The sequence below is a fragment of the Polypterus senegalus genome, chromosome 11, assembly GCF_016835505.1.
Source record: "Polypterus senegalus isolate Bchr_013 chromosome 11, ASM1683550v1, whole genome shotgun sequence".
Lineage (NCBI taxonomy): Eukaryota > Metazoa > Chordata > Cladistia > Polypteriformes > Polypteridae > Polypterus > Polypterus senegalus.
This window is the reverse complement of record NC_053164.1, coordinates 145461640-145488561: the sequence shown is the minus strand read 5'-3', so window position 1 is coordinate 145488561 and position 26922 is coordinate 145461640. Positions and strand designations below refer to the sequence as shown.

At 36.5% G+C, this 26922-nt stretch overlaps 1 protein-coding gene across 2 annotated transcripts in view; it reads right to left on the bottom strand.

The window, feature by feature from the left end:
* aebp2 (AE binding protein 2) overlaps positions 1 to 26922 on the bottom strand; it is a 93517-nt gene that overhangs the window by 57419 nt on the left and 9176 nt on the right. For both annotated transcript variants that reach the window (XM_039769761.1, XM_039769762.1), the window contains exons 2-4: positions 9116 to 9299; positions 6096 to 6203; positions 913 to 1099 (exon numbers count right to left, since the gene is read on the bottom strand). In XM_039769761.1, coding sequence (XP_039625695.1) covers positions 913 to 1099; positions 6096 to 6203; positions 9116 to 9299 — 479 coding nt within the window. The remainder of the gene's footprint in view (positions 1 to 912; positions 1100 to 6095; positions 6204 to 9115; positions 9300 to 26922) is intronic.

Below are 26922 nucleotides of genomic sequence, written 5' to 3'. Positions count from 1 at the left end.
AAATAGTGCCAAGATTCCTTACTAAAATATGTAACTTCAATTTTCCTTTTGCTGAAATAATTATACCTCAGAAACATGGAAGGTATATTTTCTGAAACTGAGAACTTATAAAACTTCAAAGTGGACATATCTGGTTAAGTTTGAAAGTATTTTGTTCTTACATTTGTAACCGTTTTAAAGCCACTAGAACACACACTGTATATTGTGATTTAAGTTATAGAAAAACACTTCACTTAATGACACTACTTCCTATGGCAAATTAATGCACACACCATGACAGTAATAAAAAAACTTTTGACTTGTCAAATATAGGACTAGTCCTTAAAGCAACTCCTACTTTTTGAATGGTTGTGGAACATGAAATATGCCTTAGGTATCATCATCAAAGTAAATGCCCCAGCAGAAAATAAGAGATGGTTAATTGCTTTTTCTGGTTTCTTTAAGTAAATAACTAATAGGTAACAGCAGTAAAACAAGAGTACAAAGTAGCACTACAAAGACAGAATGAAAAGAGGGCACACGGTTAGGAACTAATTATTTTACAATGCACTTATATGCCGTTACCCAAAAAGTTATTATGTTGCTAGTTTGCTTTTTTTTTTAAATTTAGCAAAGTAAACAAATTTAAATGAAAGTTATAATGTGATCTAAATACTAGGAAAAAATGTAATCATATTAAAACGTCATACATTTTGAATAATCATGATTCAACCCCTTAAATACTGCAGATCAAGCACTTTGAGCTACATTTTTTTGTATGAAATTATGCTATATAAATAAATGTTGATTGATTGATTGAGATCTAAATGACATCTGACAGCCCAAATATTCCATTAACAATTCAAGTAAACTATAACACCTCTAATAAAAGATATTCTTTGGACTATAAAAATCATCTATATTAATACTCACGTAGTGACCTTCTACGCTTGTTTTTTAAACGTCTTCGTTTGTTCATTCCTGCTTTAGATGGAGATTCCTCCTTGACCTTTGGTGGGTTGGAAACTTTTGAAGAATTCTGCTGGCTGAAATGCGTGGGGACATGCCGGGCAAGACCACCTTGTGATGCAAAACTCGCATTACACCCACCCACCACACACTAGAAGGGAAAAGGACAACAACTGTAAAAAGCACCGGTTCAAGTGCTGAAGGACAGGAGTACATAGCTATATGCTTAATAAAATCTTTACATCTAATAGAAGTCTGCTTTGGACATAAAGTATATATTATATATACTGTACATTTATATATTTTAACAAAAAAAATGTATGAAATGCTTTAAAAATATATGCAGAAATTATAACTTATGGAAAAGTCCCAGTCTTTTTCTTTGTTTTAACTGCATTTATAAACCATGTCTAAATTGTAATTTAATGGTGTGTAAGATGAAGACTTGTGAAATAATAGCAAAAAGCTGAATCCATAAATAATAGCCAACTTTCAAGAAAACATTTATATAGAACAAAAGGCATGTGAAGGAAAATGGTTACAAAACCTTTTAGTTGACAGCAGACTTTTGGCAGCTGTAAGAGTCACAATTACTCAATGCACTACTCAACCAAAATTGTATTCCTCTCTTAGAAAGCAACAAGCAGGACATTTCCAATATAGATCTCTAAAAGGTAGAAGTTAATGCCTTTAAAATTAATAACATTTAAATGTTTGCATTTTCATAACCTGGCAGGCATCTGTCTAACATTTACCCAAGTTGAACAGGCTGAACTACTGGTAACCTCAATAATTCAGTATCTCAGACTGACTATTACCTAAAAAAAAATTACTTTTTCTTTGCTCTCTAAATAAGTAATGTAAAGAATATTTGATCAAAATAATATAATAACATGTTCAGTATTTATCATCTGCAATAAATAAACTGTAATTAAACCTTAGAGTTAATTATTATGCATATACTGTACATAAATATATATACACATACAACACATATGGATACATATATATAAATATTTATATAGTGTATATATTGTTATTCAGAACCACTTCTAAGTCATCCTCAGGGCTCTGGAAGGGTAAGCACTACTACCACAAAACGATAGGTGGATGCCAAAATTAAAGAATCTCTGTCCACAGTCCAGAAGGAACTGGACTGGAAGAACTGCGGCATCATTTCCATCTCCACTACAATCCTCCACCCATTCTGGACAGGCCATATATAATGGCTGCTGGGAGTTGGGGGATCACTTCGAACCAGGAGACTGCCCCCATGTCTAGGTTCTTTCTACTTATCCTTTGGCAGCATTGTTGCATTTTGCACCCTTGTGTGACATTTCATTTGCTTTAACTCTTATTTGTTATCTTATTAAAACAGTTGTCAGCTAACTCCCTAACACTTCCCAACAATTACCATATTATTTATAATATTTATATTTATTATATTTACATATATTCTGTCATATATATTTATAGGATAGCTTTGGTACTTACAGACCTTTTAGGATATGCAAAGGGATTCTTGTGAAATACACACCTTTCAACCTTGTACCTACTTGAGTTAACTATGAAAGGGAAATCAACAGTTTCTTAAAAACTCATTGAGAATCTGGTAGCAATAAAAGTAGCCTATTGATTAAATTGTATTACTGTCACATTTAAAAGCAAATTATGTGTGCTTCTATCTTTAAAGGAATACTGAACATTTTAACCTCTGGCACAAGGATATAATAAAGACTCCCCTCAGATTTACATACTTCAACACCATTCAAGGAGCTATTTTTTATTACTTGCACATTAATATTCATTTCAAACAACAGTGAAGAGCTATACTCAGACTTGCTCAGAAACCTTTTGTTCAGCCTAAATTGTATTTTTCATTATGTTTCATTAAGTGCTACAATCGTTTTTATTTAACAAGCTTATACAATTTAATCAAATTTTAAAAAATCATACAAGATATCAACAATGCCAATTACTGTATAGGCAAAAAAAAAAATAAAAACAATGGGATGGCCAATACAAAGTAGGAAGAATCCAAAGATGTACACTACTGCATTTTCCATCCATCCATCCATTTCCTAACCCGCTGAATCCGAATACAGGGTCACGGGGGTCTGCTGGAGCCAATCCCAGCCAACACAGGGCACAAGGTAGGAACCAATCCCGGGCAGGGTGCCAACCCACCGCAGGACCCACACAAACACACCCACACACCAAGCCCAATTTAGAATCGCCAATCCACCTAACCTGCATGTTTTTGGACTGTGGGAGGAAACCCACGCAGACACGGGGAGAACATGCAAACTCCACGTAGGGAGGGCCCGGGAAACGAACCCGGGTCTCCTAACTGCGAAACAGCAGCGCTACCACTGCACCACCGTGCCGCCCTACTGCATTTTTACTTTCCCAAATGCTACCTAAAGCTTAGCTTCCACTACACAATTAACGATTTTTGCTTTGCCTTTGTTTGTTTTATGGTCTTTAATTTTGGCATCAAATTACTTCAGGCAAGCTGTGCAAAGCTGTAGTATTTTACAGATGTTTTTGCACTTTAGTTCCATGATAAGCCATTTTGTAATTTCAAAGGGCTAATTTGTCTTCATTAGTAAAACTTACAGCCAGACTCTTGACAACATAGTTTAGTTTTGTTCTCTTTTCTTGTATCACACTGCTTGCTCTTCAGTCTCTAAGTGTACTCAGAGCCATTTTCTAAATGCTTTTCCAGTGCTCTAAATGTTTCATTTTGCAATTGATTCACACCAATTCACGCCTAAACATGAGATCCCTGACTCTTGTTTAATGCTAAGACTTTCTCATTAAAGCAAATGGAAAATAACAGGCATAATTCTGCTAATCTTTTTATTAAAACATTTTAAAATACCCACTTTAAAGAGCCAACATGCCAAGCCCTGTCTTACGTGGCTGGTGGCTTTATGTAAAATGCCTAAAACAATGAGGAGTAATTAAAAATATTGAGGCCAGCTTTATTAAAATATTGTTGAATCTGTACAGGAAAAAAAGTAGTCAGATTGTGCAAACCTTGACTTGATGCTGTGACAATCCCTCTTTTCCTGTTGAGTCCACAGTTGTCAACTGGCTTTTTATTCTGAATTGCATGATAAAAATAGTATCCCACTGCAGCCCGTTGAACTCCTCCAAAATAATAAAACATATCCACCATTGTCCTGCTTGTTTGTTCTTTTAATTGTTCACTATTTTCAGCCTGTTTTTCAGTCATTGCTCACATGCTCAAGTATGTGTTAATGTTGGATATTCCTTGGAATTATACTATTTGCTGACCAGGAAAATTGTTGTGCAGGATTTTGACTTGGTTTATTCACAAATGCCTTTGCAGTTTACAAAAAACTTTCAGGAATCAGCCTGTGAAAGGGGATATTGATCCCCTAATGCAACCTATTTTATCATTTTACTGAAGGTAAGAGATTGCATGCACCAAATTATTTTTGATTACTTTCAAGAATTATGTTGCAGATGTGATTTAAGTTTCCTGATCAATACACAATAGACTCATAAGATTTCCTAAATAAACAACAAATAGTGGCTTGAAACTGGCACAAAATGGCTTGTTTCATTTGTTAGCTTTTTAAATACAATGTAAAAAGTAAAGCTTAATGTTTTTCAAAAAAATTGTATGCTCAAAAGGCCAAGACGTATAAAAACAAAATTTTTGACAGATATTTCTTACCCTGCAATCAATTTCTAAAAAATTTGTCACAATAAAATAATTTATTTCTATCACAAGTTGTACTTGTCAATGACATATATATGCATGCAAAACCTTTTACACATAAAAACAAAAACGGTAATTTAGCTTGATATTGTTCAAACAACTTTAAAAATATTAGCCAAAGCAACATAACTTTCTCAAACCCACTTAATAAAATTTAGGGTTGCAAGAACCAGAGCCTATCCTGACAATAATGGGTAGCGAGGCAGGAAACAGTTTTGGGCACCAGGGCACCAATATATTGCAGGGCCAAATCCTGTATATTTCCGCACTCATGATATGGCCAGTTCGAAACTGCCTTTTAATCTAACTTGTACATCCCTGAGGATGAGGCAGACAAGCCCGCACAGATAACATTCAAGCACTGGATTTGAACCCAGTATGTTGATTCTATGAAGTTGCCCAGTGTCCACTTACTGACTCATTTAACATCCATAGTCTAAAAGCAAATAAAATTCAGGATCATCCTACCAAAACCAAGCTGACAGGGGTTCATTAATATCACTATGACATCCAATTAATGGAGTAAAATTTTTAAAAGGGGCAAACCACAACCAATTTCTGCATGGTATATTTTTGGTTACTTTCATGCAGTGCTTCTATTATTCTAGACGTTCGGCGGACTGGCAGGCAAAATGAACCTTGTCTTCCGATACTTGCAATATGCAATAAGAAATCAGCATGAAAACTTGGAAATAAATTAGACACTTATGCACTGCTAATAACTTAAGGTGATGGCTCCAACAACCATGTAGGTTTTAGTAACTGTAGTCCTTAAATGTGACATGCCTGCCATTTAAAACCTTTTGCAAGTTGTTTTGGGTCATGAATCTCACACTGTCTTTCAGGAATAGCATGACACCCTCCATATCTCCAAATAAATGTACTTCCATAGTTATCAGCTGCTGTCAGCTATTTTACTTACAATGCAAAGCAAACAGCAACAACTTATATTATATATTATAAGTCAGAGATTTAAATGTGAATCCAAATTTTTATACCTTTTAATTATGTGAATTTAAAAATTTTATGTCTTTTTTATGGGTATGCCTTTATTGTAATTTACTTAAAATATTTTATGTACTGTTATGTACGTGTAAGTGTGGATGTTAATTTGTTTTTATATATCATATTATTTACTTATTTATTGCTACTATTATTTACATTTATCTGTGCCAGTGTCACTAATTGAAAACCCTAAACTCCACCTTATCAACAATCAATGTCAAAAGTTAATATATTTATTTACAGGAAAACACGAAGTAAGCATAAAAATACATGTCAAATGATTACTCTCATATGAACAAATGAAAAATGTGGTCATGATCTGTAAACTCAGTAAGGGTAATGAAATCAATGGTGAAAAGAATAGTTTTTAACATTTTCAATCAATTACCTTAAAAGGCTTGTCTCCACTGTGTGTCAACATGTGCCTCTGAAGCCAGCTCTGGCTGGTTGATGGAGTATTGTACACTTTGCAGCCTTTCCATAAGCACACAAATACCTAGAAAGCAGAGTGGGGAACACAAAGCAAATTAGTTTCCAGTGAGTTGCAAAATAAGGGTCAGACAGATTTAGTGAAGTAGTAAACATATAACCAAGCAAGCATGCTACTGTCAAGATACCATAAAGGTACTGAAGTTGCAATTCCAGTACTAAGGCATCAGTGTGATAATACTTGTCTTTACACACATTTGTTAAATTCAATTTTCTGCAAACCGTCTACTTTTTCTCTCCAAAATCATACGAAAATAAAAGTCTAAAAGGTTCATCGTTGCGGTTACTGCTGCTGCCTCATGGATCCAACCTTCTAGGTCTGCATCCCACGTCCATTTACTGTTTGTGCCAAATCTGTGCATCCACCCTGTATTTGTGTTGTTTTTGTGCTCTAGTAGTGTATTTGGGTGCTCTAGTTTTACTCCCACATGCTCAAAAACATATCACATTAACTGTCAATTTCAAATTGGGCCATGTGAGTGTGGGTGTTTGTGTGAGTAGGACCTGTGATGGACTGCCTGTGATTATTTACTGTTTCGCACTCAGTGCTTCCAGGATACAGCATGTATGTTTTATCTCTATAAATTAATAATCAACATACTAAAAACGTAAAAGGGAAAAATGGCAAATACTCCTTTTAATAAAATACAGTGCCTTCTTGAATTTGTGATCAACATTCAATATTATATTCATTTTAATATGCAAATTAGACAAATGACATACAAATCTCTACCTCAAATATATTTCTTCATATTTCAGTCCAATGAAACTTTACTAATATTTACAGTCCCCTCCAAAAGTATTGGAAAAGCAAAGCCAATTATTTTGTTTTTGCTGTGGACTGAAGACATTTATGCGCGAGAATAAAAGATGAATATGAGAAAAGAGATCAAGTTTTAGCTTTTAGTCCCTGGTAATTAAGTGTGGATATGTTAAACAACATAGAACATTTTGTATCAAACCACCCAGTTTTTTAAATTGAGCAAAAGTATTGGAACATGATAAGCAACAGATGTTTCTTGTTACCCAGGTGTGTCATAAAATATTGTTTGTTTAAATATTAAGTAGCCCTGGATATCTACTCTTGGTTTAAGCTTTGGCTTTCACCTGTTAAGAACTGTATTTGTAGTTAAGATGGGCAGACCAACAAGACCACCACAGAACAGTCTATGGGAGAAAAGTATGCTATTCTGAAGCTTAGAAAGGAGGCAAAATTAATTAGAAGTATTTCAAAAACATTGGGCATAGCCAGTACCACAATTTGGAATGTTCTGAAAAAGAAGAAAAGAACCACCAGTGTACTGAGCAACAAGCATCAAACTGGTCGTCCAAGAAAAACAACATCAACAGATGACAGACAAATGGTGACAGTAGTAAGGGAAAACCCCAAAACAACAGTCCGCAACATCATGAACAACCTCCAAAGAGCAGGGGTGGAAATATCAAAGTTCACTGATTGATGGAGACTTAAAGAACAATAACAGAGGCCATATGCAAGATGCAAACCACTCATCAGCAGTAAAAATAAGAAAGCCCGAGTGGAATTTGCAAAAAAAAAGTATACAGATGAGCCACGACAGTTCTGGAAGAAAGTTTTATGGACTGATGAAACAAAGATTTAACCTCTACCAAAGTGACAGAAAAGCCAAAGTATGGAGAAAGAAGGGATCTGCTCAAGATCCTAAACATACAAGCTCATCTGTGAAACATGGCAGAGGTTGTACTATGTCTTAAGCTTGCATGGCTGCTTCTGGAACAGGCTCAATCATTTTTATTGATGTTGTAACTTATGATGGTGGCAGCAGAATGAACTCAGAAGCCGACAGAAACATTGTGTGCCAATTTATGGAGAAATGCATCCAAACTAATCAAGAGGAACTTTATCATGCAGCGAGACAATGATCTAAAACACATTATCACCTAAATAAAGAATGTAAATCCTCCAAAATGTTAACACTGAATATCACATCTAACACCTACCTACCAACTCACTTAAAATTTTAAAATAGTAATACCTAACTGCTGAGATTTGCTTGTCAATTGGCTTTTCAATTTATCTGCTTCTCCTGGTGGGGATTGTGGTGGGAGCCTGACTTCCCTATTCCCAGCTACAGATTTCAGTTCTTCCTGGGCCATTCACAGGCATTCCCAAGCCAAGTGAGAAATAGTGTATAATCTCTCTAGCACATCCTGGGTCTGCCACAGGGTCTCTGCCAAGTAGGATATACCCAAAGTACTTCTTGATCCAGAGAAACAGAGATCCTACACTGAGGCTCTCTCAGTTGGCTGAACCTCTTACCCTATCATGGTTCGTCAGTCCAGTCTCGATGCAAAGAAACTTAAATTTCTGCCACTTGTGTTTGTGCTCTCATTCGTTCGATCATTTCCCATAGTTAATGACCACAGGTTAGGACAGGAATGCAGACTGACTGGTAAACCAAGATTTTGTCATTAGACTAACCTCCCACATTAGCACCGCAGAACACGCAACTGCTCATCAATCTAGCATTCCCTTGTGAACAAGATTCTAAGATACTGGAAATTTCCACTAACATAAGTTGTTCCTCCCTCATCTAGAGAGAGAAGGCCAATCACTTCCAAAAGCGTACCTAACCTCAGATTTGAAGGCTCTGATCCTTATCCTAGCAGCTTCACACTCAGGAGTGAATAGATCAAGCTCATGCCGAAGGTCAGTCAGATGAGGCAAAGAGGATATCATTATCTCCATAAAGTAACAATGCTATCCCTAACCTACCCAAATGGACAACCTCACATCCTATATTGCGCCCTCATATCCTGTCCATGAGAGCCATATTAAATATCCAAAGTGCAACTGGCCACTTAAAATAAAATTAAAGCATCTTATAATGTTAACTTCTTATAAGCAGTTTAAATAAAAAAAAAAGAGGAAATACTAACCCCACCACGCTGGCCATCAACATGAACAGAGCGAATGTGCTCTGCTAAGTCAGGACTGGAATTGAAGCAAGCATGACACTGGTCCCAGCAGCAGGTGTAGGCAATACTTTTACCATTCATCATAGCTGGTGTTGACCGCCCACTGGATATGATGCTATCTTGGTCCATTAAGGTGCTGCTAATGCTATATGAAAAAACCAAATACAAAAACCACTATAAATATGCAAGTTCATATAAAGTAAACCATTTAAAATTTATTAAAATAGAAGAACAAAAGTTACTTAATAGAATAATCTCAATAGAATACCAGAAATACAAATGTTCTTTTGGAATTCCATTTTTGTGATATTAAAAAATTAAATTTTGTAGAAAAGTCACATATGATTTTTTTAAACTATCACCTGCAGAAATAAAGCATGTCTAGTGCAATTTTGTACTCTTGCAGTATTTGATAACAGTAAGAATTTGCATAAGACTAAAAGTTGCGTCGTGTTAAATAAATGATAAATTGCTCCAATCACTGTGAAGCAAATACTAAATAAATGCCTTTCTTTCCACTACATGTCATATGTACAATTCTTCAGCATTGTTCCTCCATTGTTCAACCAACTCCCAGATTGAAAGCTAACGGCCAGTTACAAGTCTAAAAGATGCACTTTTTAGTTTCATGTTTGGGGATTAGTGCCACTGACAAGACACATTTTTCCCAAACAGCTGCATCTATAAAATTCTTCGCTTGTGAATGCAGAGCTTGACTGCCTGAGGTTTGCTTGCATCTTGAGTATACATACATAAGAGTACATAAGTCTCTGTGGTTACACATTTTATATATGAAAAAAATCTGTCAAGCACTGCACACAAAGTTTTATGCATTTCAAAAGATACTGGAGGCCACTGAGGTTATGAGAAGATAGTCCTTGTCTCTACTTGATTTTAACAGGTTATCATTTGACAGTCATTCTCAATTCTCTCCAACTTGAAGTGACTTATTTCTGCCATATTAATACTGATGCACTCCTCAAAACAGTTATTTTCAATTAACCATAGTCTTCTCTGGAGTTTGTCTACAAAAGATTTACATATATTATCTTACCTACAGCAGCACAGACAGAATATGTGCATTTTCAGATCAATTCTAAGGAGTGTACTTGACAAAAGAAATTAACCTAGCACAGCAGTAATAGCTGAATGGCTTGTTCTCATGAAAATGGTTGTAATGCAGGGGTTCCTAACCAGAGATAATTTTTGCCTAATCAGAGGGCATATTTTCTTAAAAAAGCTAAAGTAGCAAAGATCTTGAGTAGTTCCCAAAGATGAAATGAGACTTGCTCTTTCAGCAAGGATCCATGCTTTCATGTTGTTGATGCCAAATTCCTACCCTATCATCCGACTGTTGCAGCAGAAATCGAGATTCACCAAAACAAGGTTTTTCTAATCTTCTATTGTGCATTTTTTGTAAGCCTGTGCAAATTGTTGTCTGTTCTTAATTGACAGGAGTGGCACCCGATGTTGTCTCCCACTGTAGTAGCCCATCTACTTAAAGGTTTGACATGTTGTAAGTTCAAAGATGCTCTTCTGCATATCTCAGCTGTAACAAGTGACTACTTAAGTTACTCTTCTATCAGCTCAAGCCAGTCTGGCCATTCTTCTCTGACCTCTAACATCAACAAGGCATTTTCACCAAGAGAACATCCACTCACTGGATATTTTCCCTTTTTCAGACCATTCTCTGTAAACCCTAGAGATGATTGAACATGAATCTCCCTGTAGATCAGCAGTTTCTAAAATACTCTGACCAGCCCATCTGGCACCAACAATCATGCCACGTTCAAAGCTGCTTAAATCACCTTTCTTCCCCATTCTGATGCTCGATTTGAACTTCAACATGTCTACATGCCTAAATGCATGGAGATGCTGCCATACTGCCTCATTAGATATTTGCATTAACAAACAGTTGAACAGATGTACCTAATAAAGAGATCAGTGACTGTATATGAACAAAAAAAGTGAATATAAAAGGATGCGATATTCATATGCTTACATACTGTATTTAACCTTAACAATGTTTAACCTAACGTTTCTTGTAAATAAGTTGAATGCAGTGTGGTGAAATATAGTTATAAAGTGTCATTATTAAAATCTGCAGTATATTATATTCCATTCCTCAACAGTGGACTGTATGTTCAATGGCACAATGGAAAATTGGAAAGAAGTGGATTTAAGACAGAAGCCAGGATGCACATCTTAACACAAACAGTTAAGTCAATATGAAATAAACCAGTGGGTCATGAAGGAGAAACAGAAACTTAGTGAAAAAAGTATCTGGATGAGATACTGGGAATAGCCTTCTCTCATCTCTCAAACTTCTTATATCCTCATTTCTCTCTATATATAAAAAAAAATCCTGGAATGTAAAAGCAAGGCGACGATACGTGATCTTCTCGAAAGTTCGCGAAAGACATTTTAAAAACCTGCGAGACAAAAAAGACTGGCCACGGAGCATTTCGCGGGGACCGTAAACATGAGTCCCAGGGCAGTCTCATGGGGACATGGAACATAAGATTCTTGCAAGAAATGCCCTTCTTATCAAATAAGAGCCCGGACAGAAGGCAAAATATTCAGTCATGTAAAATCACATGGCACACACAGATCCTGTGCTCTCAGCAAAGAAGAAGGAGCAGCGCGGAGAAGAGAGACCCAAGGCGCGATACATATGCAGAGAAAGGTACAGAATATGAAAGCAGTAACAGTCGAAAGTATTGTTTCATCCCAGCCAAGCTGAAGCCTTTTTTGTTTTAAGTGACTGTTAGGTCTGATCGAGGGAGGGCAGAGTACAGCACAGCAGACTGATAGCTGGGTGTTGATTGATGCGGTAAGGGAGAGGCAAGACCTGTGGGAGGAGGGGTTGGAGAGGATGCTAGAAAGATTGTGTTTGGGGTTACGCAGTTGGCGATTGTTAAAGTAGAACTTTTGTGACACTTTATTACATCAGTCACTACAGTATCAAAAAAAAGACAGCACAGATCGCATTGACGCAAACAAAAGGAAATTAGTTTAAGTCAGACAATTTCAAAAACGGGGTTTAACTCGCATGCATTTATTGGTTACTTTGCAAAAAAATTATTAACTGCTGATGATGTGGATCGTTTTGTCTGTGCTGAAATTCCAAACAGAGAATCCTATCCTAAATTATGGTACAAAGTCATTAAACACAAGTCTCACAGACCTCATTTAAAAGATTCACCATATTGGGACATGAAAGATTCCAAATATTGTTTTTACAGAAGTTCTGAAATAAAAGTGAAACTAATGAAATAGCAACAATTCAAAGAAAAAAAAAATCTTACAAGTGTGTATCTGGAAAACCAAACACGGGGGTTGGCGAGCAAAGCTCCTAGTTAATTTATACTTTTAAGCTATTGAGACAACTGTTATTTTATATACTGTATATTGATTTTTTTGTTATCTAATGCAAATAAATGATAGTGATGAACCATTCACTAACCATTAGAATATGAGGTTTAAGAACATTCATTCGTTTCATTTGTGAATCTTGCTACCATGGAAGCAAACCAGGCCAGCTTGATGCTGGTCCCAAGCCTGAATAAATGAGAAGATTAGTGTCAACTGGGCATCCAGCTGTAAAACTTTAGCTGAAACCTTAATCATGAAATCAATCTAGTCAGCTTTACAAGATGCTAGGGTGTACCCTGCAGGCGACATACAAGGGCCTCACCTGACCCCTGCGGAAAGTGAGCAAGAGCTTCCAGGACAAGGGTAGGATCAGCTAAAGAATTCAGGCCAGAAGAAGCAGAGAAATGTATAGGCAGACAAACAAGGAGGCAAAGAGGGCAGTGGCAAGAGCCGAGGCACAAGCTTTGGAGACAAAAGGACACAGAATGATTTTTAGAATAATAGTCTAGAGACAAGGCTGGAAAGGATTTTAGTCAGATGAGAGATGGGCAAAGAGCACGATAAAATCAAGAATAGATGAAAGACGTACTTTGAAAACCTGTTGAATGAAGAAAATCCAAGGGTATTAATTGAAGGTGGAGTCCCAAATGAAAAGTACCAAAAAGGAGAAGGGAGGAAGTAAAAGAGGCAATGAAAAAAATGGAAAACAATCAGGACAAAATGAAGTAGAAGTATGGAAGAGTTTAGAAGAGGCAGTAGATGTATTGTGTGATTTAATGCAGAGGATTTATGAACAGGAGAGACTAAAAGAGGACTGGAGGAACAGTGTGATTGTTCATATTTAAAATAGACATGTGATATTCAGGATTATGGGAACTATAGAGGGATAAAGCTGATGTCATACACAATGAAAATTTGGGAAAAGGTTATAAATAGAAGGTTTAGGGACGAGAACAAGAAGGAACAGTTTTGTTTTATGCCAATGAAAGGAACATGAATTAATGCAGTCTGTGCATTGAGACAGCTCATACAGAAGCATAAAAAAGAAAAGATTGCTTATGGTGTTTATCAATTTGAAGAAGGTTTATGATGAAGTGCTATGTTGAGAGTTTTGGAGGTGCATGAGAGAGAAAGGAGTACCAGAGAAGTATGTGAGGACTGTCCAGGACATCTATGAGTGAGTGAGGACATGGGTTAAAACAGTGGGGGTAACAGAAAAGATCCTGAGGAGCACACTAGAAGATAGAGGGTTGAAGAAAAATAGGAATACGACAGAATATGTGAGGTTTAATTATGATCAGGACTCAGAAATTGACCTGCAGGGACAGCTACTGAAAAAATTGGATAAAGTTAAATATCTAGGATCAATGGTAGCCCCAAGATGGACCTTTGCATGCAGAGGTAACCCACAGACTGCAATGTGGATGGAAGAAGGTATGAGGAGTACTGTGTGATCAAAGAATTAAGGTCAAGGCTATAGGTAAGGTTGTTATGATGGTGCTAAGCAATGATGAATAGAGTTAGATGTGTCATAAATACAATATACTGTAAACGTTGAAATGGATGTGTGGAGTTAAAAAAAGTGCAGAATAAGAAAAAAGACAATCAGAAGTACAACAAAACTGGGAGCGATATCTAAGAAAGTACTGGAAAGTTAGTTGAAGTGGTACGGATGAGGGGATGAAGAAGAAGCTGTTACATTTGTGAAATACACAAAGACTCACAGTTTTTAATTTTATACAAAACATAGAGAGTGACAGTAATGATATGTGTTCTAGAATATCAGAATAAATTGTTTTTCTAAATTAGGCCTTGATTTACAATAGCATATCTCTCCAGAGTAGGTAACCTGCATTTGTGTTCTCCCCTTTAACAACTGTTGCCAATGCAGTCATTTTTATTAACACTTTGAGGTTCAGTGTCATGTCATGTCATTTACTATTCTGCTTATCCCTGAATCAGGATGTGGGAGAGTGCAGAAGTCTATCCAAGACAGCATAGCATGCAAAGCAGAAACAAACCATGGACATGGTGCCAGTCCATCGCCGAGCAAACACATATACACTCACCACCACCACCCAAACCACACACTAGAGCCAATTTAGTATCACCACTCCATCTAACCTGCATGTCTTTGGAATGTACAGTAAGAAGAAAAAGGAGACCCGGGAAGAAACCCATGCAGAATACAGGGAGAACATGCAAAATCCATGCAGGTAGGACCCGGGACATTAGCCCTGGTTTCGTTACTGCGAGGCACAAGCACTAGCACTGCACCACCGTGCCGCCCTAGGCTCAATGTCTGAATGCAAATAAATGCCTATACATTGTGTCATTTTTTTTGTCATTTCTAAGTCAGAATTCTGCTGTCTCCTGACAATTTGATGGATTTACATGTAGCCTGTTTTCTTCAGGCTACTATGCCCTTTTCTGTTAATGTCATTCCAATAACAGCAATGAAACTTGTAACATTATAATTGTGACCAAATATTAAGGAAATCTTTTAAGATTGAAAATATTAGCAGTATTATTGGTTATGAGTGGCTGTAATGTATTCCATAATTATTGTCACAAACCTAGATTTTCACATTTTAAAATACTGAAGCACCAAAAGCAAAATATGAATCTTTGTTTTTAAACACACTATAACTGTAACAAACTGCATAAATACTTAAATTTAAAAGTCCTCATGATCTACATTTAATTATGTGGTTAGGGAAAGGGCAAAACATGGACAAAATTACATATTAAACAGATTTACATAAGTGAAAGAATGGGAAAAATACCCACATTTTAAAAAACACTTTTAAGGCAAAATATGTTGTATGTTAATCCTTGAAATGCCTGGATTAAGAGTCAAATTAAAAAACGTGCTTAGCTATTTTATATGCATGAGTTAATAAACTCCCTTAAAGCCCTCAACAGCCTCACAAATCAAACAAATCTGGCAAAAGCTTGGAAGTTTTAAGGATAATTTCTAACCAAAAATGCAAAATAAATTTTCTGCAGATGCTAAATGACAAAATGAGCAAATGGCACCTGGTTTATCCATCACAAATAAGAAAACTGATCATAACCATGAAGTCCTCAAAAATGTCAATTAAAGTTCACCTCCATAACACGTTAGCATGGGGTTGAAATTAGATACAGTGGTAAAAAGAGTAGATTTCTCAGAAATATAACAATAAAAAAACAAGGAAATCATAAAAAATATAAATAAAAGAACTTACTTACATTAAAAATGCAGTGATTCTGAATCTTTACAGTTTCTCTCCTTTTACAGCATCCCCTGACTTACAAACCCTGGCAGTTTAATAAAACACCCCCTCCCCCCCCACACTTCCTAGTCTTTTGTGTGCGTGTGTGTGTTTTTGTCCTAAAGATTCATGTAGACTCCCACAGGTGGCATTCTCCTGAGGTAGAAAGCTCCATCTGTTTACTACAGTCTCTGAACAAGAACACACATGCACACACACTTCAACTTAATTTCACACGAAAAGCTTAGATCTTCCAGGTTATTTCAAAATAAAATTAATAAACTTTAATATACCAAAAGCAAGGTAAATGCAAAGATAATAAATATGAAACAAAGCATTTAAGTGATGTATAGGCAATCATATTAATGCTATTTTTTGATGCTATTTTGCATGATAAAGCATTTTATAAATGCTTCCGAGAGGTTCAAATTAATGTGCACACACCTAAATTACTTAGTTGAAGAGATAAAAGTGTTCTGGTAAACTAGGCAGATCACAGAGGTGGGGCTAAAACATGAATTCAGAAAGAAAAATGAAAGTGGAGTGGATTTAGAAAGTTGCTTTAATTATCTTCGAGATCTACCTAGAACATAAATGGAGTCCAACTGTGGCAAACTGAATTGACTGGATATACTTTAGAATGGCGCACACCTATGTATATAAGGTCTCACAATTCACTCTGAATGTCAAGACAAAAACCAAACCATGAAAGTCCTTTATCTCTCTGAGCAACTTCACAATTAAACTATGGTAAGGCATGCATCAAGGGAAGGGTATGATTACATTTCTAAAACGTTGAGTGTTCCCAGGAGCATAGTGGCAAAAATAACTGAAATGGATAAAGGCTGGACCCACTAGGACTCTTCCTAGAATACACATTTATGGGAGAGTACCAACTCCCACCTGGATTTGCCAAATGGCATTTAAAAGACTCTTGGAGCATAAGGAAAAAGATTCTCTGATCTAATGAGACAAAAACTGAAATCTATGGGCAGAACTTCAAGTATCATGTCTAGTGAAGTCCAGGCACTGCTCATCATCTGCCCAACACCATCTCTAACATGAAGCATGGTGGTAGCAATGTCATGTTATGGGGGTGTTTCTCAATGGCAGACACAGGGAGACCAGTTAGAATTAAGTGAAAGATGAACACAGACAAATACAGAGAGTTGTTTGAAGAAAACCTACTCTAGAAAGCATGCAATTCCAGATCTTTTAGTATGACAATGACCCAAAGCATACAGCAAAAGCAATAATGAATTAGATTCAGGACTAGTCTCTGACTGTCCTTGAGTGACCCACCCGAAGTCCAGAGTTAAACCCCATAAAACATGTATGGAGAGACATGAAGATGGCAGTTTACAGACTTCTCATCCAATCTAAGGTTGGCCAATCTTCGAATGGGATAAACTACCCAAATCTAGGTGTGCAAAATTTGTAGTAGGATTGTCACAATAATAAAATTTTAAACTTCTATTAGCTTCTAGGCATTGAAACAGTTTTCAATACCCAATATCTCTCACTCTCAAATCACAATCCTTGAACATAAACCACGCTGTATTCACACAGACCCCAACCATGAAGGAGCTGCAATAGCCAGCCAAATCCAATCAACTTTCATTTTAGTCACCATCTCAAAGCTCAATTTCTACAATAATACACTGAGTGTATGAGAACAAGGAGGAGTAGCACCTCTGTTTATGCAATTAACCACTGAAAAGTTGTAGCACCTTGCCATAGTAACTGTTATGAAGTATAATTTAAAAATCACACAAAATAAAATTAAAAATGTAAATGCTACCACAGCACACTTCGCAGCAAGGGTTTAAAAATCAAGCAGTGATGGAGCCCTAGTGCTAAAGAGTGTTGCCCCGAATGAACAGTGCAGAATAATACTGGCCTGCATGTAAAAAAAATAATTGTAGACACTTGTCTTAATGAGTTAAACGTGTAATTGACTACAATTTTTTTTAAATACAGAGAAACAACAAACATCACATTCCTACTTACCTTAAGCAACAGTATTACAGACATACATGGACTAATGCTTCCATAATACAGAAATAAGGTACTCTTTGTATAAAAAAAAAAAAACGAGGCTGTAACTCTAGCCATTTCTCAACTTTTAAAAGCTTGAATGAACCAAAAGTTCATTTGTTTTGAAGAATCAATTACGATCAAATGATTTTTAAAATATTATAATTAATACTTATCGATATTTTGATAACCCTAGGTTGCAGAGACTTGCAACTGTTGGCAAAGAACCTTTTACAAACTACTGAATTATAGGTCCTGAAAACCTAAATAAATAAGAGATTTAAACTTTTGATTTTTAATAAATTTACAACACCTTCTGAAAACATGTTTCAGTTTGGCATTAAGGGTTATTAAGTGTGGACTGATAGGAAAAATGGCACATCTACCCATTTAAAATTAAATCTACAAAACAATAAAGTGTGCAGAAATTGAAGAGGTCTGAATACTTTCTTAATCAACTGAATGCCCTGAATGTAGTAAGCAAGCCTTAGGATATGTAGCTGTGCTTTAATGTTAAACAATAATTTATGGTTGATGCGGGGAACATTTTAAAATTGGCCTCTGAGTTAGCAGTGTGCTCACTATCTGTATTCACACTTGTGCTGGAAATATGCCTACTTATTTAAACCAAGAGGGACGTGAATACAAGATGACATCAGTGTAATTGCGTGTGGGCTGGGTTGTTGTGTGTGCTGAACAGACAGCTCCCGTTTGGGTAACTTTAAGACAATGATAACACTGACTTTGCCAGAAACCTGAACTCACCTTGTTCACTCTTGTGAAAGTCAATGACCTACACATCACAAGGTGCTTTAATGTTAAACAATAATTTATGACATTTAAACCAAAAATCAGTAAATGAAGGCACAGTATTGACTAATAAATTTTGACAAAAAATTTAAAGTCTTTTATGCTGAAAACCACTTTCTCCAATTAAAGGGATTGCCAAAATTTTAAATACCAATCAATTATTTTACCTCTTTAGGTTAAAACCAAACTTTCAAAACATGCAATCATTTACCAGCCTCTTTTCATCATAACATATGGAATTGCCCTGTACCTAAAACACTCCTGGTATGCTGCACAGGTTTGATACCTTCCAAGAAAAATTGCAAATCCAAAAAAGCAAGAGCATGTAAGCAGTTTTTTTGTGTATTTACCAATTATGATAGTCTCCGAGAATATTTTACATGGAATTAAATGCAGCTCCAATGCCCGGTTCACTGTAATGTCAGTGTAAGTGAAAAACTGATAGAAAAAGGTAGACCAGGTGTTACAGACTAAAATCAAAGGTATGTTTTTATTATATTGTAGAAATAATAATAATAATAATAATAACAATAGCAGCTCACTACTCAAAATGCGGAAAGCCCAGTCTCGAACCCAGGACCTTCGGGTTATAAGACAGCAGTTCTTACCTCTGCACCATTCAAAAATATGTGTAAACTCCCTGTCAACTGACATTTGAGTTCGAGCTTTAAACTCATTGACAGCTACAAGTAAATCGAATGCTTTTTTTTTTTCCTTTGGTTATATTCTTGAATAAAAGCGCACGTGTTTATTTGATATTTGGACTAAAGTCTTCACACATTATGCACTTCTCATCATTATTAGCATAATATGGAAAACGTTTCTGCTTTAGGTATATGTTCATAGTTTTTCTTTCATCCTACACGTACAAGAAATACATGTATTCCAAATAACAATATACTGTATTATTTACCCTATACAATTCCAGGCACATCACACACAGATAAGGCCTTGGCTTGAGCTGGGGGATCTTTTTGCCCGAGCTGAGCGTCATCAATGTGGGGGATGGTACAGCAGACTGCATGCTACTTGTGGTGATCATTTACAAAACAAAAAACGCTGATGAAGAGGTGTGAAGGGATTTAAGGTGGGCCGGGATTACAAGCTTTTTCGTAGGCATCAGGAATTCCAGTGTTAAAGACTCAACAGGTACAGCAGAATCACAGCTGAGGTTCCAGGCAGGAAACCACCTGGAAGAAACTGCTCACAGCAAATTTTTTTGGTGCATCTTACATAAACATATGGGTAGGCAAGGAAAATATCATAGGGAGTCAGTATTTTGTGTAATATCATTAGTGTCAATATTGCTGCATGTACAGAGGACAGTGAAATTCTTACTTGCATGTGATAATCAACATACAACACATTGCCACTCTAAATGATCAGTGAATATTCCTCAACATAGTTTATCAAAGTTGGTACTGTATCAATGATGGTGAGGAATTTAAATGAGGTAGCGATAGCAAGTAAGTGTTGTGATAGAGAACTGGATGAACTAGCTCTTGTGACCTTTATGGAGAGAATATGTACCACTAGATTAGTTTTAGAAGACTCTAGACCAAAGCACTAGAGCCAAGTTGGTATGTGACTCAGAAGAACTGTCAGTTTTAATAAATAAATAATGAACGCACTTGCACTGGGATGTGAAGCAGGCGTTAGCAATTGGCTGTGAAGACAGCTCGTCTCTATGGCAGCAGCATTTACATCTACACCAGCCAAGATGACAGTCAACTTTATGTCAATTGATATATGAGCTTTTTACTCATTGACAGCAACATGTAAATTTAATAATTTTTTTTTTTTTTTTGTTATATTCTTTAGTAAAAGCGCATTTGTTTTGTTATACCTTTTTTTGAAAGTGTTTATTTTGTAGTTGAACTTCATTCTTCACACATTACAGACTTTAGGTCAGCATTTTACAAATTATTAGTAGAACATGAAAAAAAATTTATGTTTTAGCTATGTGTTAAAAAATTTCTTGCCTCGCATTTCCAGTCCCCCTACAGTTACTCAGATCCTTGTAGACACAGAACACACATGGAATGTATGTATTCCAAATAACAATATATTATTTACCCTATACAATTCAAAGCACCTTACACCCAGATAAACAGACCTGAGCTGTGAGAACTTTGTGACTACTTCAGCTGAGTTGGTGGGGGATGGGATAGCGGGCTGATTGCTGATTGCCACATTTGCAAAACAAAGACACTGATGAAGAGGTGCAAAGGAATTTAAGGTGACCCTGCATTACAACATTTTTCATAGGTTTAAATCATTCAGATGTTAATGCTGCTCCTACACTTTCGCAGAGTCTTGGGAAAACTGCAACACGATGTCTCTTTCTTGTTAGACAAAAAGAAAGCAATAATCTGTTTCAAAATTTCCAGTCTCAGTAAGTGCATAGGCAAGACATCACAAAGCCGAACTCTGAGTCATTGTTCCACCAAGCATCCATGTGGGTAGTTACATCATGAGCAGATACTATACTGTTCGAGTTACATAGCTCTTCTCAAAGTTTTCTTTGTGATAACCAAAAAATTTAAAAATAGCATCAGTTTACGCTGAAAGAAAAATTAACAATCATTGAAAAAGCTGACTCCGGAATGAAGAAAAAGCATGTGGCAAAAGCATTCAGAATCGCACTTTTAATACTGTCAACAATTTTGAAAGATTGATAAAAAATAGAAGACAAAGTTAAAGATAGGGTGTTAGGATCTAAATAAAAAAAAAAATCAAAAGTGTGTTTGTATTTGTATGAAAAAAAGGTACAGTGGTGTGAAAAACTATTTGCCCCCTTCCTGATTTCTTATTCTTTTCCATGTTTGTCACACAAAATGTTTCTGATCATCAAACACATTTATCCATTAGTCAAATATAACACAAGTAAACACAAAATGCAGTTTTTAAATGATGGTTTTATTATTTAGGGAGAAAAAAAATCCAAACCTACATGGCCCTGTGTGAAAAAGTAATTGCCCCCTTGTTAAAAAAAATAGCCTAACTGTGGTGTATCACACCTGAGTTCAATTTCCGTAGCCACCCCCAGGCCTGATTACTGCCACACCTGTTTCAATCAAGAAATCACTTAAATAGGAGCTGCCTGACACAGAGAAGTAGACCAAAAGCACCTCAAAAGCTAGACATCATGCCAAGATCCAAAGAAATTCAGGAACAAATGAGAACAGAAGTAATTGAGATCTATCAGTCTGGTAAAGGTTATAAAGCCATTTCTAAAGCTTTGGGACTCCAGCGAACCACAGTGAGAGCCATTATCCACAAAAGGCAAAAACGTGGAACAATGGTGAACCTTCCCAGGAGTGGCCAGCCGACCAAAATTACCCCAAGACGCAGAGGCGACTCATCCGAGAGGTCACAAAGACCCCAGGACAACGTCTAAAGAACTGCAGGCCTCACTTGCCTCAATTAAGGTCAGTGTTCACGACTCCACCATAAGAAAGAGACTGGGCAAAAGCGGCCTGCATGGCAGATTTCCAAGGCGCAAACCACTGTTAAGCAAAAAGAACATTAGGGCTCGTCTCAATTTTGCTAAGAAACATCTCAATGATTGCCAAGACTTTTGGGAAAATACCTTGTGGACTGATGAGACAAAAGTTGAACTTTTTGGAAGGCAAATGTCCCATTACATCTGGCGTAAAAGGAACACAGCATTTCAGAAAAAAACCATCATACCAACAGTAAAATATGGTGGTGGTAGTGTGATGGTCTGGGTTGTTTTGCTGCTTCAGGACCTGGAAGGCTTGCTGTGATAGATGGAACCATGAATTCTACTGTCTACCAAAAAATCCTGAAGGAGAATGTCCGGCCATCTGTTCGTCAACTCAACCTGAAGCGATCTTGGGTGCTGCAACAGGACAATGACCCAAAACACACCAGCAAATCCACCTCTGAATGGCTGAAGAAAAACAAAATGAAGACTTTGGAGTGGCCTAGTCAAAGTCCTGACCTGAATCCAATTGAGATGCTATGGTATGACCTTAAAAAGACGGTTCATGCTAGAAAACCCTCAAATAAAGCTGAATTACAACAATTCTGCAAAGATGAGTGGGCCAAAATTACTCCAGAGCGCTGTAAAAGACTCATTGCAAGTTATCGCATAAGCGCTTGATTGCAGTTATTGCTGCCAAGGGTGACCCAACCAGTTATTAGGTTCAGGGGGCAATTACTTTTTCACACAGGGGCATGTAGGTTTGGATTTTTTTTTCTCCCTAAATAATAAAAACCATCATTTAAAAACTGCATTTTGTGTTTACTTGTATAATATTTGACTAATGGTTAAATGTGTTTTATGATCAGAAACATTTTGTGTGACAAACATGCAAAAGAATAACAAATCAGGAAGGGGGCAAATAGTTTTTCACACCATTGTACATCTAACATCTCATTTTCATTCTGTATTCATACCTGTATTTATATATAAAAAAATTACATGTATGGTCTCATTTTAAAATAAAAGATTTATTACAGTTTAAGGAGTGCTGTTTTTAACATAGGTATTGTCAAGCTTGGGTCACAGAGTTGCATGACAGACAAGAAGGCAAGTCCAGGTTTCCAAGGAAAATACAGGTACATTATTGCTGTATAAAGAAGGCAGGTACAGCCTCAAGACTTCATTAAAAATCAGAGCTGTTACTGCAGCACTCAAGCACACGAGATAGTAGATGTGATACCTGCTTTAGCTTCCATTACCAGATAAGAAAAATACTAATGACTGTGAATCATCGCTGTGGCAGATCAGGACAGTGCAAGTAGGGAATCCATTCCCGGGAATCCCGGGCTCCTGTGGATGACACAGTGCATGGGCATCTCGCATGTGAATGGTTTTTATATATATATATATATATATATATATATATATATATATGTATATATACACACACACACAGTCGATTCCTGTTAATCGGACCACATCGGGACGCGATAATTTTGGTCCTAATAACCGGCTGGTCCGATTACACAAACATGCCCGATACATGTGCAAGCCAAGACGGGACGTGCTATAAGTAACATATTAAAATGTCATTATGACTTTTATTGTTCTGCACACGCGTATGGCGAACGTACAAACAAGAACTACGTACATGTACGGTTGCTTAAAACTTTGTTTATTGAAAAAGAAATCTCAGACTGGCCGCCCTGTGTGTCAATGAAGTGGCAAATGCCATAGGGAGGATATATGATAGACAACTTTTTTTTTAAACATTATTTTTGAATGCAACGCAATCTACCTGATCAGATACTCATACACTTGTTCTAAACAATGCCTGCACTTGCCGTTGCTCTGAAACCACGCCATTTCAGCTTTTACTGATGCATCCATTTTCTTGTCATCATTCTGTGATGGCAAGTTTCTTGGCACAGATGATGCGAATGCAACAGACTGACGCATTGCAATTTCAAGTTGCAGTTCAAAGCTGTTGTCTGACAGACGTCAATGAAGTCTGCCTTGTCCCGGCATTCGTGAGCTGCCGAGTGCAGACTCCTCCCAGTCCACTATTCTCAGTCTTAGTCAGAGCCAGGAGACTGACGACTGCTGCTGGTTGACTGAATCAATCTGCAAAACACTACACCGTGGGCCAAAAAACCGTGCCACTTAATTATTTTCAACTATAACTCTGTTATTTCTTGATCGATTTTTATACTGTTACACCTTATATATGCGAGCTTGGCCGTTCCCGGTTTCCCGGGAATTAGAGTAGTTTCATTTCCGGGAATGCGGGAGGAGCCCAGGAATGGATTCCCTATGTGCAAGGAAGCGCAGGTCAAAGCTTGATGTTAAGTGTTCTAAACATTGTACGACAAGCAAATTAACGCAGTATGCCTGATCCTGTAGAGGACAACCAATTACTTTGCCCTTGGTTTACTGTTTACCAGACAAAGCAGAGAAGCTATGGCGCTGTCCTTGCCCCACTGCTGTTAGAGATGGCAAATTGACAGCGACTCCAGACACAATACTATACTTATTTTCCCCAATTTCTATTACAACAAAATATTTTTATGGTCCGATGAATTTTGCTACAATGGGATTCCACCTGTACATGTATAACCAGTTGTATGTTAAATAGTACGCCTTGTCACAGTACATGTTTGACAGACAAAAATTTTAACATATATAAAAAGAACTGACACCTAATGATACACATTAATCAAAATAACACTGAAGATAATTACAGGATATTGGAAATCAGAATACCATTAAACACTACTACACATATTGTTCACCATTTAACTAATCCTGGTGTGCAACAGAGAATTTAATGAGAATTGCCCTTAATAATCTTTGATATAATAGTGAGTTATTATGATTGTTCTCTTCTCTTCCATTGTTTTAATGATATTTATATCCTTCTTTGGAGTCCTTGGTTTTTGTGATTGGTTGAGTCTTTTTTGTGACATTTTTCTATAGGTGATCATTTTTGTTCTATCTAGGCCTAAATAATGTTTGATTTAGAGTTCTGTTTAATGCAGTTTAAAGCATCAAAGTGAAGCCAAAAATATATTTATGTTGATTTATTGATGTTTAAAACTGCAATAAAGTAATTCAGGAGGACAGTTCTCAAGTTGATTGGTTTTTGTTGTGTATACAGATTACAGAATATTGTATAGAGCTTTTAACATAAAATAGGTACTGTATTTCATTACAATTGTCCCTGCTATCTTGGAGTCTTTAAAATTAAACAGCCGAAGAACCAAACTGATATTTGTAAAATTAAAAAATGCATTTCCAAAAAAAAGTAAAAACTGAAAACATGTTCCAGAGCCTGGTCTTCCATAAGACTGCTGAAAAGCAACATTTTTTAGTTGTTCCAAAGCCAATACTGAACATAATCAATATACATTTTTGACTGCCACTGTTCTCAGTTCCATAACTCTTTCGTGAGGAGCGGAAGAAGTATTTTCATAGATCTCCTATAAGAAAATATGTTTCTAAAGAAGTGCTTTCTACTAGCACTATTACCTTTGCTCATCTATAATTTATGTATTGGAGTGAACTTTTTGAGGCACAAAAACACACAACAGCTGTACACACCCAAATGTCTTTAAAGCCTTACAGATCAATGTTGAATTTACCAAATTGACCACTGTCACATTCAAAGCACAAAAACAGCATTATCTTGAGCTCTACATAAAATTCTAAAATAACTAAGTGTAGGAAATATAAAATCACAGCATTTGACATTCTGTTACACATATTTATGATTTTAGTTAGAATGTCTGACACATTTCATAAGTAGTATATTTCAAGCTCAAATAATTTTCAGTACATGCATAATATAAGAATACTCTCTCATTACTGCTTGCAGATAGAAGTGGTGTCCCTATGGGTTTAGTGTTAAGAATGCCTCTTTATTATTTGTCATTTGTGGGAATCATTCAGATGCTCAGTTCAACTTATTTTATCATAAAAAGTCTCACTGGTGCAGAACTATGCAGCAACAATGTAATACATAAGTTCTGTCAAAAAAAAAAATCACTACTAGAATATAATTCAAATCTACATGAAAAAAAATTTTATTCAAAGGCGAACCCTGACATTTAATTATAAAATAAGGGTCTTTTAAAAAAAAAAGCACCTTTCATGACCAGCATTTTTTTAATTTTTATTTGTTAGTTTATATCGTCATTTATAAACCAGACAGATCTTTTCTTACTAGTTATTCCCTAGAATTCTGTGAACTTTTGTGTTAATGTCACAATAATAATAATAATAATTTAAAAATGTAGTCGCTGCTGTTGAAAGCCACGGAGACTGGAGAGGTCTCAATGTGACCTCCAACACTCTGTCCCTCACACCAAACAAATGGCATTGGAGATCATGAAGGACGCACCAGTGTGTGATGTCTGCTACGTGCGGTGCAGAAGATCCTTACGGGTCTCAGCATATGGAAGCATAGCAGAGGCTAGTTGATGTTTAACTTAAATGTGGCACTTGGTGCCACAGCCCACCTGCCAAGTTGTTTTGCCTGACTATGGTAAAGTCATCCCTGATGGAGGATCGCAAGAATCATGGGAAAGAGGGGTCCTTTCATCGGATTGGCTGGCCCAGCACTGTTTCAGCCATGGAAAGACCAAATCGGGGAGGCAGCTTGATGGATGAGGTCTCCAGGACTCTAAAAATATCCAAATCTTATTATGTGATATCATCTACTGTTAAATTCTGCTAAGTACTTCTAAAATTTTTTTATTTTTATGCGGTATTGAGGATTTGTTATGTTCTGTGTATTGTATTGTATTGACCCCTTTCCTTTGACAGCCACTGCACACCCA